Consider the following 14,106-nt stretch of genomic DNA (forward strand, 5'->3'; position numbering starts at 1 on the left):
AAGTCGGGTGCTCTGTGAAATCACAACTGGAGAGTCTTACATATTCTATACCTGCCAGATATTGATATTAAATATTTTCATGATTTTACATATTTTGGTACATATTCAGCTTATTTTTCTTACATAAATATGTACATATTTCACACATTAATATTACATAAAAATCCCGTCCCTAATCATAAGCGACTGTTCTTCATGGAAATTCCCCCATGTCGTCATATCTCCTGTTGACGTCTCGACCAGGGTGTGACCGGAAATATCCCGCACTACTTAATAAAAGAATGTTTAGTAATCAACATGTAGTAGTTTTCTCTTCTTATAGATAAATACGCTTTCTATCTTACTGAATCTGTTTTCACATTTCAGAAACTTGTATAATTTTTTTTTTTTTTTGTTACTATAAAGGAACGCTTGCATCCCACTAAAGAATTCAAGCAATTTACAATATCGTGAAATTATATAATAATATCTGATCTCAAATACAAGTCGGGTATAATTTAGAGACTTGTGAATCCTACAACATTTCCTACTCCTTGAATTAATAATCGCTTCTGCGTCGTTACTTCGTTTAATCACGCAAGATCTTTTACTGCACCGTTGAAATCATCTTACTCTACGTCCACATCGCAATGTTTGATGCAGTGTTGATCGCTACACTCCTGGGGTGCATCATTGCAGGTAATTAATATTTCTGAAAAAACCTTTATCCATTAGTTACATTATTTGTCCCTATTTCAAATAAGTACGTAACTACATTTACTGATCTCTTTAAATTATTGTCACCAGTAACATAATAGTACATTATTTCAATGAGCCTATAATGATAGTAATTAAGACGCGAGGATATTTATGAAACAAGCGCAAGCGAGTTTCATAATTTTCATACGAGCGTCTTAATTACCATTATAGGCAAGTTTCATACGACTTTTTATGCTCGACCATATCTCTAACTTGAAATTATTTATAAGTATTCATGTTATGGTTATGTAAGTGAGTAGCAGAACTGACCTAAATTGTGAGGTGTGCGCAGAGGCGAAAGTATTGATTTTTTCCGAGGAACGAATGTCATTGACGTTGATATAATCTAGAGAATAGCATGAACATTCATCTTGATATAACCTGCAAATTGATTTAGAATTGAAAAACGAGATGACAAATTGAATTTATTTGAATATTATTTACAATTAACGCTAATTATTATAGTAACAGAACATAACCTTCTGCGACAGTATTGGATTTCCAGCCTCCGTGACGTTTCGCTAGTTGTCTTTCGATTGCATATCCGAGAATAATCGATACTTGCGCTTTTATAATGGTACAACGGTGATTTCTCATTGGCTGAACAACTGAATTATAATGAATAGGTGTACTTTAATGAGGTGCATTGAAGGGCTACTACCAGGTGTATAATTACTAGATTTCGGCATGGTCTAGCATAAAAATTTTTAATTTATTTACATAATTACATCGTAACACACATTCTTGTACCTAAAATTAGGAAAACTCTTAGGAGCCTCTATTTATTACATGAAGTGTAGAATCTACAGTTGGCCTATACTTTCCTAAATTTTGGAGATTTCAATATCGATCTTACTCAAGAATGTTATGACAAGACTAATCTCTGCAGTATTTGTTGTCTTTATTTTATTATTTATCTGTCTGCGAATCTACTACAGGACGTGCATGTTTAGACAACATATTACACAATTTTTACGAATTATTTTAAGAATAAGGTTATCGATTTGGGGCTCTCTGATCACAGTACCATTGGTAATGAAATACAGGGTAAAAACGGTAACAACTGCATTAATTTTAAGAACAGAACCTTTATGTTATAAGTAACCAAAAAGTCAAAAGTCATTTGGTATTTGAATAACAGTTTAGCCGAAAAAAAATAATCTGTGTCTGAAGTTTGAGTCCCATTTACGATAAAACTATTGAGTGTTGAGAGGTATGAGTAGTGAGATGTCAACGCGAAGAGCTAGTCTAAAAATATAGTGCGTTCGTATCTCGCCCGGACCGTATTTTCTGTATTATTTCTATGTTTAACAATAGACAAATTGATTCGCTCTATTGATTACAATCAAATTAAAATCATGATTTTAGTGCCTGATGTTATACTCCCTTTTATCAGATACTTCCATTTCATTATTTTTCTTCATTTTGTCTATTCGCGGCGGCTTTGGACTTGTCCGGCCGAGCTACGAACCCACTGTATTATTCTTTTATTGTTTCTTCGAAATACCTATCATTCGTCTAATAACTTACAAAATTAGCTGACTAAATTTCTAGCACATTGTAAATACCTTTTGGCTTTTATTTATTTATTTATTTATTTATTTACCTACTTCCTTATTTATTTATTTATTTATTTATTTATTTATTTAATTATTCATTTATTTACCTATTTATTTATTTAATTATTTATTTATTTACCTACTTACTTATTTAATTAATCAATTAATTAATGATTTACTTATTTACTAATTTATTTATTTACGTACTTACTTATTTATTTATTGAATTATTTATTTCTTTACTTATTTATTTCTTCATTTATTTACTTACTTATTTATTTATTTATTTATTTATTTATTTATTACTCATTTATTTATATATGTATTTACCTACTTATATATTTATTTATTTAATTATTTATTTATTTATTTATTTATTTAATTATTTATTTATGTATTTATTCATTCATTTCTTTATTTATTTACTTATTTACTTATTTATTTAATTATGTATTTATTCATTTATTTACTTATTTATTTATATATTTATTTATTTATTTACCTACTTACTTATATATTTATTTATTTATTTATTTACTTACTGATTTATTTATTTATTTATTTATTTATTTATTTATTTATTTATTTACTTGTTTATTTATTTATTTACTTGTGTATTTATTTATTCACTTATTTATTTATTTATTTATTTATTTATTTATTTATTTATTTATTTACGAGGCGCATCCAGAAAGTAAGATTTCCGATTTTTGTCCCCTTGAAAGTAAACTTAATTAGCCGTGATAATTGCGCATGCGTAACAGATCTATGACGTATCAATCATATGCCAGCCGGATAGGTCCCGCCTGGTGCCAGTAGCGTGGCAGCAGTGGTCCGAAATGGAAGCTCTTATTCCTTCTCCCGCCGCCTGCGAGGTTCGGTCGGTGATAAAGTTCTTTAATGCACAAAGCATTGCGCCAATTGAAATTCATCGGCAGCTCTGTCAGGTCTTTGGGCCGAACATCGTGAGTAAGCAGATGGTGCGTCGCTGGTGTAGGAAGTATTCCGAAGGTCGTCAAAGTGTCCATGATGAAGAGCGCAGTGGGCGACCGTCCCTCATCAATGATGATCGTGTTGAGCTGGTGCGGCAGTGCATCATGGAGAACCGTCGCTTCACGATTACGGAGCTGAGCAGCCATTTCCGCAGATATCGCGATCCTTGTTGCATGAGATTGTCACTAAGCACCTGCTGTTCAAAAAAGCGTGTGCCAGGTGGGTGCCGAAAAACCTGACACCCGAAAACAAAATGCAACATTTAGGAGCGAGCAGCACTGACTTTTCTGCAACGGTATCACGATGACGGCGACGAGTTCCTCGACAGGATCGTCACGGGCGATGCGACTTGGATTTCGCACTTCACCCTGGAAACCAAGCAGCAGTCAATGCATTGGCGGCATAGTGGATCTCCGGTCAGGACGAAATTCAAACAGACGCTGTCGGTACGGAAAGTGATGTACACAGTGTTCTGGGACAGGAAGGGCATTCTGCTCATTGACTTCCTTCCAAGAGATGAAACAGTGAACGCTGACCGTTACTGTGAAACACTGCGAAAATTGCGACGTGCTATTCAAAACAAGAGGCGTGGAATGCTTACTGGAGATGTTGTGCTCCCCCATGACAATGCTCGTCCACATACGGCTCGGCGCACAGCAGCTGTTTTGACGGAATTTGGCTGGGAGTTGTTTGATCATCCATCCTACAGTCCTGATCTTGCTCCCAGCGATTTTCACGTTTTCTTGCACCTCAAGAAATTTCTGTCCTCCGGTGAGCGTTTTGACAACGACGAAGAGTTGAAGACGTCTGTCACACGCTGGTTCCATTCACAGGCGGCAGAGTTCTACGACAGAGGGATACAAAAGTTGATCCCACGATACGACAAGTGTCTCAATTCTGATGGTGGCTATGCTGAAAAATAGCTGAAACATTGCTGTACCTGTTGCCAATAAATGTTTTCCTGAAAGTGTGTGTTCTTTTTTTTTTTTTTTAAATAGAGAAACTTACTTTCTGGCTGCGCCTCGTATTTACTTATTTATTTATGTATTTATTTATTTACTTATCTACTTATCTACTTATTTATTTATTTATTTATTTATTTATTTATTTATTTATTTATTTATTTATTTATTTATTTATTTATTTATTTATGTATTTATTTATTTACTTATCTATTCATTTATTTGTTTGTTGGTTTATTTGTTTATTTATTTATTCATTTATTCATTCATTTATTAAAACGGTGAAAAATGAAGAGTATCGGGAAGTGTTATCATGAGGTATACTCAAGAGACTGGCAATGAGCGTTCTTGAGACGATCTCAGTCGGCTGAGAGAACAAAAATGGCAACTATGTTAGATGACGATTTCATCTCATCTATTTCTTTATCGATAATGTAGAGGACATTGAACATGAACCACGGTTTTAGAGACAATGAAAATCTACTATATTATTTTACAATAATAGACAGTTCTACAAATGTCACAGATTTAAAAAGGACACACTTCTAAGTGCAATTTCATTCTATTAGCTGCTGAAGAACCAAGGACTGGTCGTGGTTTTTTCATGCGAAGAATTATGCAACTCTTAACTGCCCTAAAATTAGGCGCAACAGGAAGCTTTCAATTCAAGACACCAAACTTCAGACTTGTACGTTTCTTAGGTTCTAATAACCAGAGTCGACCTGGTTGGCGAATTGGTATAGCGCTGACCTTCTATGCCCAAGGTTGCGGGTTCGATCCCGGGCCAGGTCGATGGCATTTAAGTGTGCTTAAATACGACAGGCTCATGTCAATAGATTTATTGGCATGTGAAAGAACTCCTGCGGGACAAAATTCCGGCACATCCGGCGACGCTGATATAACCTCTGCAGATGCGAGTGTCGTTAAATAAAACATAACATAACATAATAACCAGATTAACTTGTTAAAAGTTGGGTATATTTGAATAGTTTTGGTACTGTGTTAAGTCACCTATGTATACATATATTACTGTATTATGTGTTAATGAAAAAATGAAAAGGCACCGGTGTGGCTCAGTCGGTTAAGGCGCTTGCCTGACGGTCTGAAGTTGCGCTCGGGAGCGGGTTCGATCGCCGCTTGGGCTGATTACCTGGTTGGGTTCTTTCCCAGGTTTTCCCCAACCGTAAGGTGAATGTCAGGTAATCTATGGCGAATCCTCGGCCTCATCTCACCAAATACCATCTCGCTATCACCAATCTCATCGACGCTAAATAACCTAGTAGTTGATACAGCGTCGTTAAATAACCAACTAAAAAAATGAAAATAGTGAGAATTTCCGTCACATATTAATAATTTCCGCTGGAGCGAAACAAACAACAAACAATTTATTATACTGCAGCCTTAATATTTTTAACATATTGATCGATATTTTAAGCGCAACAATACGAAACGAATCACTGTACGATCGTAAACAGTTGCATTTCGCGTACATTCGTCAGTGACAGAGCAATGATAGCATATACTATATGTTTAAAACATTCGCCTTCAAAGCGAATATTCTCAACACAATCTCAGAATTGTCTCAAGATTAAGACAGGATAAAGAACGCGACTGTGCATACGAAAGTTCAGACCGGTTCAGACTTAATCTTGAGCTTGGGAAATCCTTAAGTGGAGCTTTCCGTTGACTATGGCGATAATAATTATTCAGTAGTCTTTCTGAAGACATTAAGAATCATAGCCAAAACCCTGCATTATTTAAGATAAAACTAAAAAATTACTTAACATCTCACACTTTATATTCTGTAGATGAATTCTTGACATTTCACAGTACTGTGTAAATATTATAATACTATTAAATGGTAAACATATTACATTGTATAAAATATTATTGTTATTAAGGTATTAATTCTGTACATATTTCATATTTGCATTTTATATGTAGTGCATTTTATTGTTAAATGTAAGAATTCGACATGCTTTTTATTCTATGCTATAAAGCAAATGTAAGAATATTATGGAACGAATAAATCTATCTATCTATCTATCTATCTATCTATCTATCTATCTATCTATCTATCTATCTATCTATCTATCTATCTATCTATCTATCTATCTATCTATCTATCTATCTATCTATCTATCTATCTATCTATCTATCTATCTATCTATCTATCTATCTATCTATCTATCTATCTATCTATCTATCTATCTATCTATCTATCTATCTATCTATCTATCTATCTATCTATCTATCTATCTATCTATCTATCTATCTATCTATCTATCTATCTATCTATCTATCTATCTATCTATCTATCTATCTATCTATCTATCTATCTATCTATCTATCTATCTATCTATCTATCTATCTGTCTGTCCTATCTAATCTATCTAATCTATCTTATCTATCTATCTATCTATCTATCTATCTATCTATCTATCTATCTATCTATCTATCTATCTATCTATCTATCTATCTATCTATCTATCTATCTATCTATCTATCTATCTATCTATCTATCTATCTATCTATCTATCTATCTATCTATCTATCTATCTATCTATCTATCTATCTGTCTGTCCTATCTAATCTATCTAATCTATCTGTCTGTCCTATCTAATCTATCTAATCTATCTGTCTGTCCTATCTAATCTATCTAATCTAGCTATCTCTATCTATCTATCTATCTATCTATCTATCTATCTATCTATCTATCTATCTATCTACCTACGTAGTAGTGGTAGTGGTAGTAGGTTTATTTTGTCTGGCAGAGTTAAGGCCATGAGGCCTTCTCTTCCACTCAACCAGGTTTCAATAATATACATGAAATACAAAATTTGATTACAAAACAACACAAAAGAAAATACCTTAGAAATTACATAAAATATAGTAGAAAATTACAATAGAAAAGATCAGTTACATAATATATAATTACAAATAGTCAAGATCGGTTATGTAATATATAAAATAAAGTAGACAATTACACATAATCAAAATCAGTTACATAACATAAAGGGGAATATACACACTCACACACACACACACACATACACACAAACACACAAACACACAATTTATAAGACCTTGTGATATATTATACAGTTAATATACTAATAGGAGAATACATGTGAGTTACAAGACATAAAATGTTGATTAGCAAATTCGTACTAAATGGCATACAAACGCAAATGATTAAGAAATACATCAAGATAATAAAAAAAAGAAAAGAGAAAAAAAAGAAGAAGAAGAGAGAGGAGAAAATAATAACAACTTTGTCATTTAAGACTACTTAGAAACTTCCGCAAGAGTCTACCTACGTACCTACCTACATACCTACCTACCTATCTATCTATGCATATGGGCCAAAGTTTCAGTCCAACTATGCTGGCACATGCGTCATCAAGTAGGATCGCGCTCAGGATTTGTTATTCAACTGTTTTTCTTCTTTCTTTTCCCAGGGCACGGCCTGGTTCTGGAGCCTCTAACTCCTCAGGTCGTTCACGTGAAGGAGGGCAACAGACTAATCTTACAAGCACACGTGGAGTCTGAGGAAGATAACCTTTGGTTCTTTGGTCCAGGCAACAGACTAATAGGGGAATATGACCAGAGGGTAGACATCACCAGAGAGGAGTTTGTAATACAACTCCATATCTGGAGAACGGATCGCTTCCAGTCAGGTGTCTACACCTTAAAGGGATACGATGTATATAGCAATGAGAAGCTAAATTGGTCCGTGATCGTACAGGGTGAGTTCACGTATTTTTACGTTTTCCAAATTCCACCAGAATGAATAGGTTTGTAAAAGGCAGCATCCATGTGATTGCAGTTGTTCCTCAACTCCACGTCTCCATGGATACCGCCTCTACGTGCTCTGTCAATGTCGATGAACCTGCATTGAAATGCCAGGCTCCGTATGTAGGTGACGTCACATGGGAGTATCATGGATGTGACGTCACTATCAGGGATGCAGACTACAAAATTATCAAAGAGTATGATCAGTGCGGGGTGAGTATCTCTCAGGATGAACTATTTATAGTTTTACTAGTTGTAAAAATTTAAGTATCGATATTGTTGAAATGCGATTGCACTGGTAACGTTTGTAATGGTATACAGGGTTAGTTAAAAGTCTCGCACCACCTAAATAACTTTTGAAGCATCTGGTTCAGTGACATGAAACGTGGTATGTGAGGATAACCATATACTAAGAACTCAATAATGGTATTACCGAGTTTTTTCTACTTCCGGTTTAACCGGAAGTAATTCCAACTCTCTTATTTTAAATGGAACACCCAATATATATTTTTTTATTTTTGAATAAAGCTCATTAAGAGCTTTTCAAAAAGTTCCCACACTTGATACTCCTGTACAAATTCAGTGTTCTAAATAAAAATGGAAGTGGTGCATGATATTCCTAAAGCCTGGTTTAATCATTCCTTAAATGGTTTCTGTGATCGAGTGACACATTGTAAAGCAGCTGAGGGCTACCAATTTGAACACATAATTTAGAAGGTGAGCTAACTTTGTTTTGTTTCTGTTGAGTAAGGAGTATTTTATTATTTTAATATTCGATACACTTTTCTGTTTTCTTGACTTAGCAACACTGAATTTGTACAGAAGTATCGAGTGTGGGTAATTTTTGAAAAGCTCTTAATGAGTACTATTCAAAAATAAAAATATATATTGGGTGTTCCATTTAAAATAAGAGAGTTGGAATTACTTCCGGTTAAACCGGAAATAGAAAAACTCGGTAATACCATTATTGAGTTCTTAGTATATAGTTATCCTCACATTCCAAATTTCATATAACTGAACCGTATGCTTGAAAAGTTATTTAGGTGGTGCATTTATTATTTTAATATTTTATACACTTTTCTGTTTCCTTGACTTATCAACCTTGGCATCAACCCCTTTGATTTGATTACCCCCTTTGATTTGATTACCTGGTTGGGTTTTTCCGAGGTTTCCCCCACCGCAAAGGCAAATGCCGGGTAATATTTTGGCGAATCCTCGGACCTCATCTCATCTCACTACATCTCGCCAAAATGTAAAAAAAAAAAAATTGTACAAAATTGTAAAAATTGTAGAAAATTACTAAATTGTAAAACTATAAAAATTTGTAAAAATTGTAATTGTAATATTGTAAAATGTTGACATGTTCCACATCTTAAAGCTTCATTGCTCATGTAAGATCTATGGAATAAAATAAATGAATGAATGAATGAATGAATGAATGAATGAATGAATGAATGAATGAATGAATGAATGAATGAATGAATGAATGAATTGTTAGTAACACTGAATTTGTACAGAAGTATCGAGTGTGTGTAATTTTTGAAAAGCTATTAATGAGTACTATTCAAAATTAAAATAATATATTGGGTGTTCCGTTTAAAATAAGATAGTTGGAGTTACTTCCGGTTTAACCGGAAGTAGAAAAAACTCGGCAATACCATTATTGAGTTCTTAGTGTATGGTTATCCTCACATACCAAGCTTCAAGTCACTGAACCGTATGCTTCAAAAGTTATTTAGATGGTGCGTTTATTATTTTAATATTTGATACACTTTTCTGCTTTCTTGACTTATTGTTAGTAACACTGAATTTGTACAGAAGTATCAAGTGTGGATAATTTTTGAAAAGCTATTAATGAGTAATATTCAAAAATAAAATAATATATTGCGTGTTCCATTTAAAATAAGATAGTTGGAGTTACTTCCGGTTAAACCGGAAGTAGAAAAAACTCGGAAATACCACTATTGAGTTCTTAGTATATGGTTTTCCTCACATGCCAAATTTCATGTCACTGAACCGTATGCTTCAAAAGTTATTTAAGTGGTGCGGGACTTTTAACTAACCCTATAATATTCGTTACACATTATTTTCAAACATGTGCACCGTGCACATCGCGACACATCTTCCATTTGTCGGTAGTTTTTCGAAACACGTTCTGGATCATCGTCGATTTTATGGCTGCTACAGTTTCGGAGATCCGCCATTGTGGTAATGGGTCGGGTAAACACACGTCTTTGAATAATTTCTCGCAAAAGAAGACACACGCTCTGCAAAGCCCGCTTAATACAGGTTTTGAAAGATCTGTAGATTTGCATCTTGTTCTATGGCAGTGATGTCAAAGCAAGCGTATTTTTCTGACCTTGACGTCGTGCGCGGGCATCAAGCGCTAAGTATGGAAAGAGGAAGGGTTGTGTATATGAATAAGCAACCTGTTGGATTAAGAAAACAGTGGTGCATAAACTTCAAACGGAACGTGAGATTTTATGTCGTTATTTTTATATGGCTTCTTTCTGTTTAATATTATCTATATTGTCTGTAAAACAAAAGTACTAACACTGATTTCTTAATATTGCTCTTGTGTTTTAAGTCTTAATAACATAATAGAGAGTTAAGAAGGAATATTAACTTAAATTCCATAGTAGTATAATATTATACTGTATTAAGTGGATGAAACACATCATTCATAAAGAAAGTGATATTCCAAAGAAAGAGATTGAGTATGACATGATAAGTTGGAATTTATATTGATGGTATCTTTAGCCTTACAAAACTAATCAATAAACTAATCAAAACAATATTACAATACAAAGCAAAGTTACCTAGGTATTGTATCTGTTTTAAGTGTAACTAATATTACATACCAAAACTCTTATCGCATTGCGTTATTAAGGTGATATTGGTGAGCAACTTCCTATCATCAGAATATTAAATTATTTTCTCGAAATCTGCTGAAGCTATAGAGCTGACATTTTTACAACACATGGGCACGTATCTTTTGCTTATGATGTAACAGTAGTTGCTTTGTTAATTCATTTCCTTACAGACAATTTCCATGCGAATATTTTCAAAATTTTCAATACACTATCTTCAGTAATACGTACTTACGGTATATTAGATTTATGAAAATATTCTGTAAGGCTACTAAATAAATAGGCCTCTACCTGAAAATTTCACTTTTCTAAGCGAAAAGTTGAGAAAATATTTCTTTTGAATAAAAAAATCAAACTTGTGAAAAATGAGCGTTAAAATTAAAACTTACATTCTTATAATGCACTTATACTTCTCAGGCAAATCTAAAAATTAACATGGATACAGTTTTAATAAGTTCTCTTCCCTTTATCTATTGAATCAGTGCTGGCCATCCCTGAATATAGCTCAACCAAGCGGCATATACCACCTCTTTCGTCTGTCTCTTTGCTTTCCGCTGTAAAGCGCTCAGGCTCTCTTGGGCTCTAAAGCGCGCGCTTGCTCCTGTGGGCATCAATTTGACATGCCTGCAATCTATGGCATGAAACTCAATGCCTTACTTGCCTTCGAACCCGGAATGTTCATTTCCTATAACAAACGCCGCACTGATCTTTTACTACGATCAATGGCTTCAATTCTGTCATCATAAGTTGATGGACATCATTATTTCGGGCTCTATTGTGACCGTCCCAGTGCACTTAACTTGTTCACCAATGTCTGAATTGTTTTTCTGTGTGCCCAACTTTATAGAGTTGATAAAATTTCGTCCGAATGTCACCATATGTATTACTACTCCTACAGCCTCCACACCAAATAGCCACCCATTTTGGTATGCTGAAGATCATGCAGATTCAAGTAGGCTCCACTTGGAACGATAAAGCACTCCAGTGGACGGACTATAGAAGAAACTACACAGAATTTATCTATACTAATAATAAATCTGTAGCCGAAATTTTTCTGGTAATTTTCAATTTTCCAAAAATAATTGGTCCTAACATATATAATTAACCACCCTGAAACCGAAAATCGCTTTTTTGAAATTTTTGTTTGTATGTCTGTCTGTCTGTCTGTCTGTCTGTCTGTATGTTTGTTACCTTTTCACGCGATAATGGCTGAACGGATTTCGATGAAAATTGGAATATAAATTATGTTCGTTGTAACTTACATTTTAGGCTATATGGCATTCAAAATACATTATTTAAAAGGGGGGTTATAAGAGGGCCTGAATTAAATAAATCGAAATATCTCCCTTATTATTGATTTTTGTGAAAAATGTAACATAACAAAAGTTTCTTTAAACATAATTTGCGATAAGCTTTATTCCTTGAAAAATTTTGATAGGACTGATATTTAATAAGATAAATGAGTTTTAAAATTAAAATAACTGCCATCTACGGCCGTATAATGAAATAAAAAACAAATGACTTGGTCTATAAGGGGCCTTGGACAGCAACAATCGAAAGCTATGAAAGATAGCCTACAGAGAATGTTTCTGTGTTTGTATGAAGTAATATCGGAAGCTAAATTAACCGATTTGTATAATTAATTATTATTTCACCATTGGAAAGTGTAGTTTCTCTAGATGGACATAATGCTATAATGTTATTACAGTAACTTCTGATATAATGTAATATAATATAATATATGTAATGTAATATTATATAATATAATTTAAGTTATTTGAAGGGTTCAGAACCATAGTGGGCCAAACGCCATTTACTGAATACGTAGAAAACAAGGGTTAAAATTAAGTTATTACCATAATTCAATATAAACCTATAACAAGTAAAATAAAATATACACATTAAATCTAAATGATGTCGATGTTCATTAAACTATGGTTGCATGTAATAAAAATTAGAAACATGTTAAAGGAATTGTCATTGCACCAATGAGTGGTCTCTGGACCAAAATGATTGCATTTTAATTATTTGGGTGCAATTTAAATTAAGTAACATATTAAACGATTTATCCTTCTATCAAACACGAATGTTCCCTGGATCGAGTGTCATATTTTAATTACGTAATTACTTTATATCTATTTCTAACGGGTGCAGCGGAGCGCACGGGTACGGCTAGTACGCAATATATGTCTACCTGCGGTGTAGTACCATACACATCTCGCCACTAAACGCGCTATTCATACAAAATTCATTCTTAATTTTTGGACGCCCATAAGATACCCAACACAGTCTGTACAACTACAATCACCAGAAAGTCCCAGCAATGAAAGCAACCTGAAATACTCGAATTCATCACTTGGGAAGTAATGGTTAGAACGTCTGACCGTGAAAATAGCAGACCCATTCTCAAATCATGGTCGGGATAAGTTACCTGATTGTGTTTTTCCGTTAACAGCAAATGCTTGGTAACTTGACAGGACTTGCAAGCTAAGATAAATCTTTCACACGATCTCAACCCACTTAAATGACGTGCCTTAATACACTGAGATAAAATGAAAAATCGAGGAATGTTACTTATAACATTATGCTTAATAAAGATTCTATTTGAAAACTCCTGTCGGTTCCGCGGAACACTTTCGATTCACAGGTGGTCCCCCAGAGGTCAGCGGCCCACAGTTTGAAAACATCTGGGCTGAAAACTATGAATGCATTAATTAATTAAATTTTTACTCCCTTTTTTGTTGTTTTTTTTTGTTCGTATATGGTTTGTTCATATGGTTTTTTGTCTGTTCTTCATCTTTTTTGCTGTTCCTAATTTTTTTTCTCCTCTGTGTTACTTTTTTGTTTCATTTCTTTGTTTATTTTTGGGTTCCGGTTTTTGTTCTTTATTTTCTTTTTGTTTCATTTTGTTTTCTTGTTTCTGTGTTTTTGTTACTTTTTATTTTTGTTTGTATTTTGCTTTTGTTTTTTTTTTTTTTTTTGTCTTCTATATTCTAATAAAAAGGAATTTATCATTAACAACAGAAATTCTGAAAACTAGGTATCTTATTTTGTGCGAGATCGTGCGTATTTGCTTGCTTTCCGCACAAAGCCAATCCGCGGAAAGTCTAAAATTCCACACTCAGTATTCCCAACCTAACACACATAACAATTTCCCTCTTCTTACCGCTTAAGTAACATATTGATTTT

The 14,106-nt window shown here is 33.7% G+C and overlaps 1 protein-coding gene across 2 annotated transcripts in view; it reads left to right on the top strand.

The window, feature by feature from the left end:
• The first annotated feature begins 385 nt into the window (after window positions 1-385).
• Window positions 386-14,106, top strand: part of LOC138704678 (ankyrin-1-like) — a 43,771-nt gene continuing 30,050 nt past the window's right edge. For both annotated transcript variants that reach the window (XM_069832803.1, XM_069832804.1), the window contains exons 1-3: window positions 386-678; window positions 7,714-8,001; window positions 8,082-8,260. In XM_069832803.1, coding sequence (XP_069688904.1) covers window positions 630-678; window positions 7,714-8,001; window positions 8,082-8,260 — 516 coding nt within the window. In that variant the 5' untranslated portion in view covers window positions 386-629. The remainder of the gene's footprint in view (window positions 679-7,713; window positions 8,002-8,081; window positions 8,261-14,106) is intronic.

Source organism: Periplaneta americana, chromosome 8 (assembly GCF_040183065.1).
Source record: "Periplaneta americana isolate PAMFEO1 chromosome 8, P.americana_PAMFEO1_priV1, whole genome shotgun sequence".
Lineage (NCBI taxonomy): Eukaryota > Metazoa > Arthropoda > Insecta > Blattodea > Blattidae > Periplaneta > Periplaneta americana.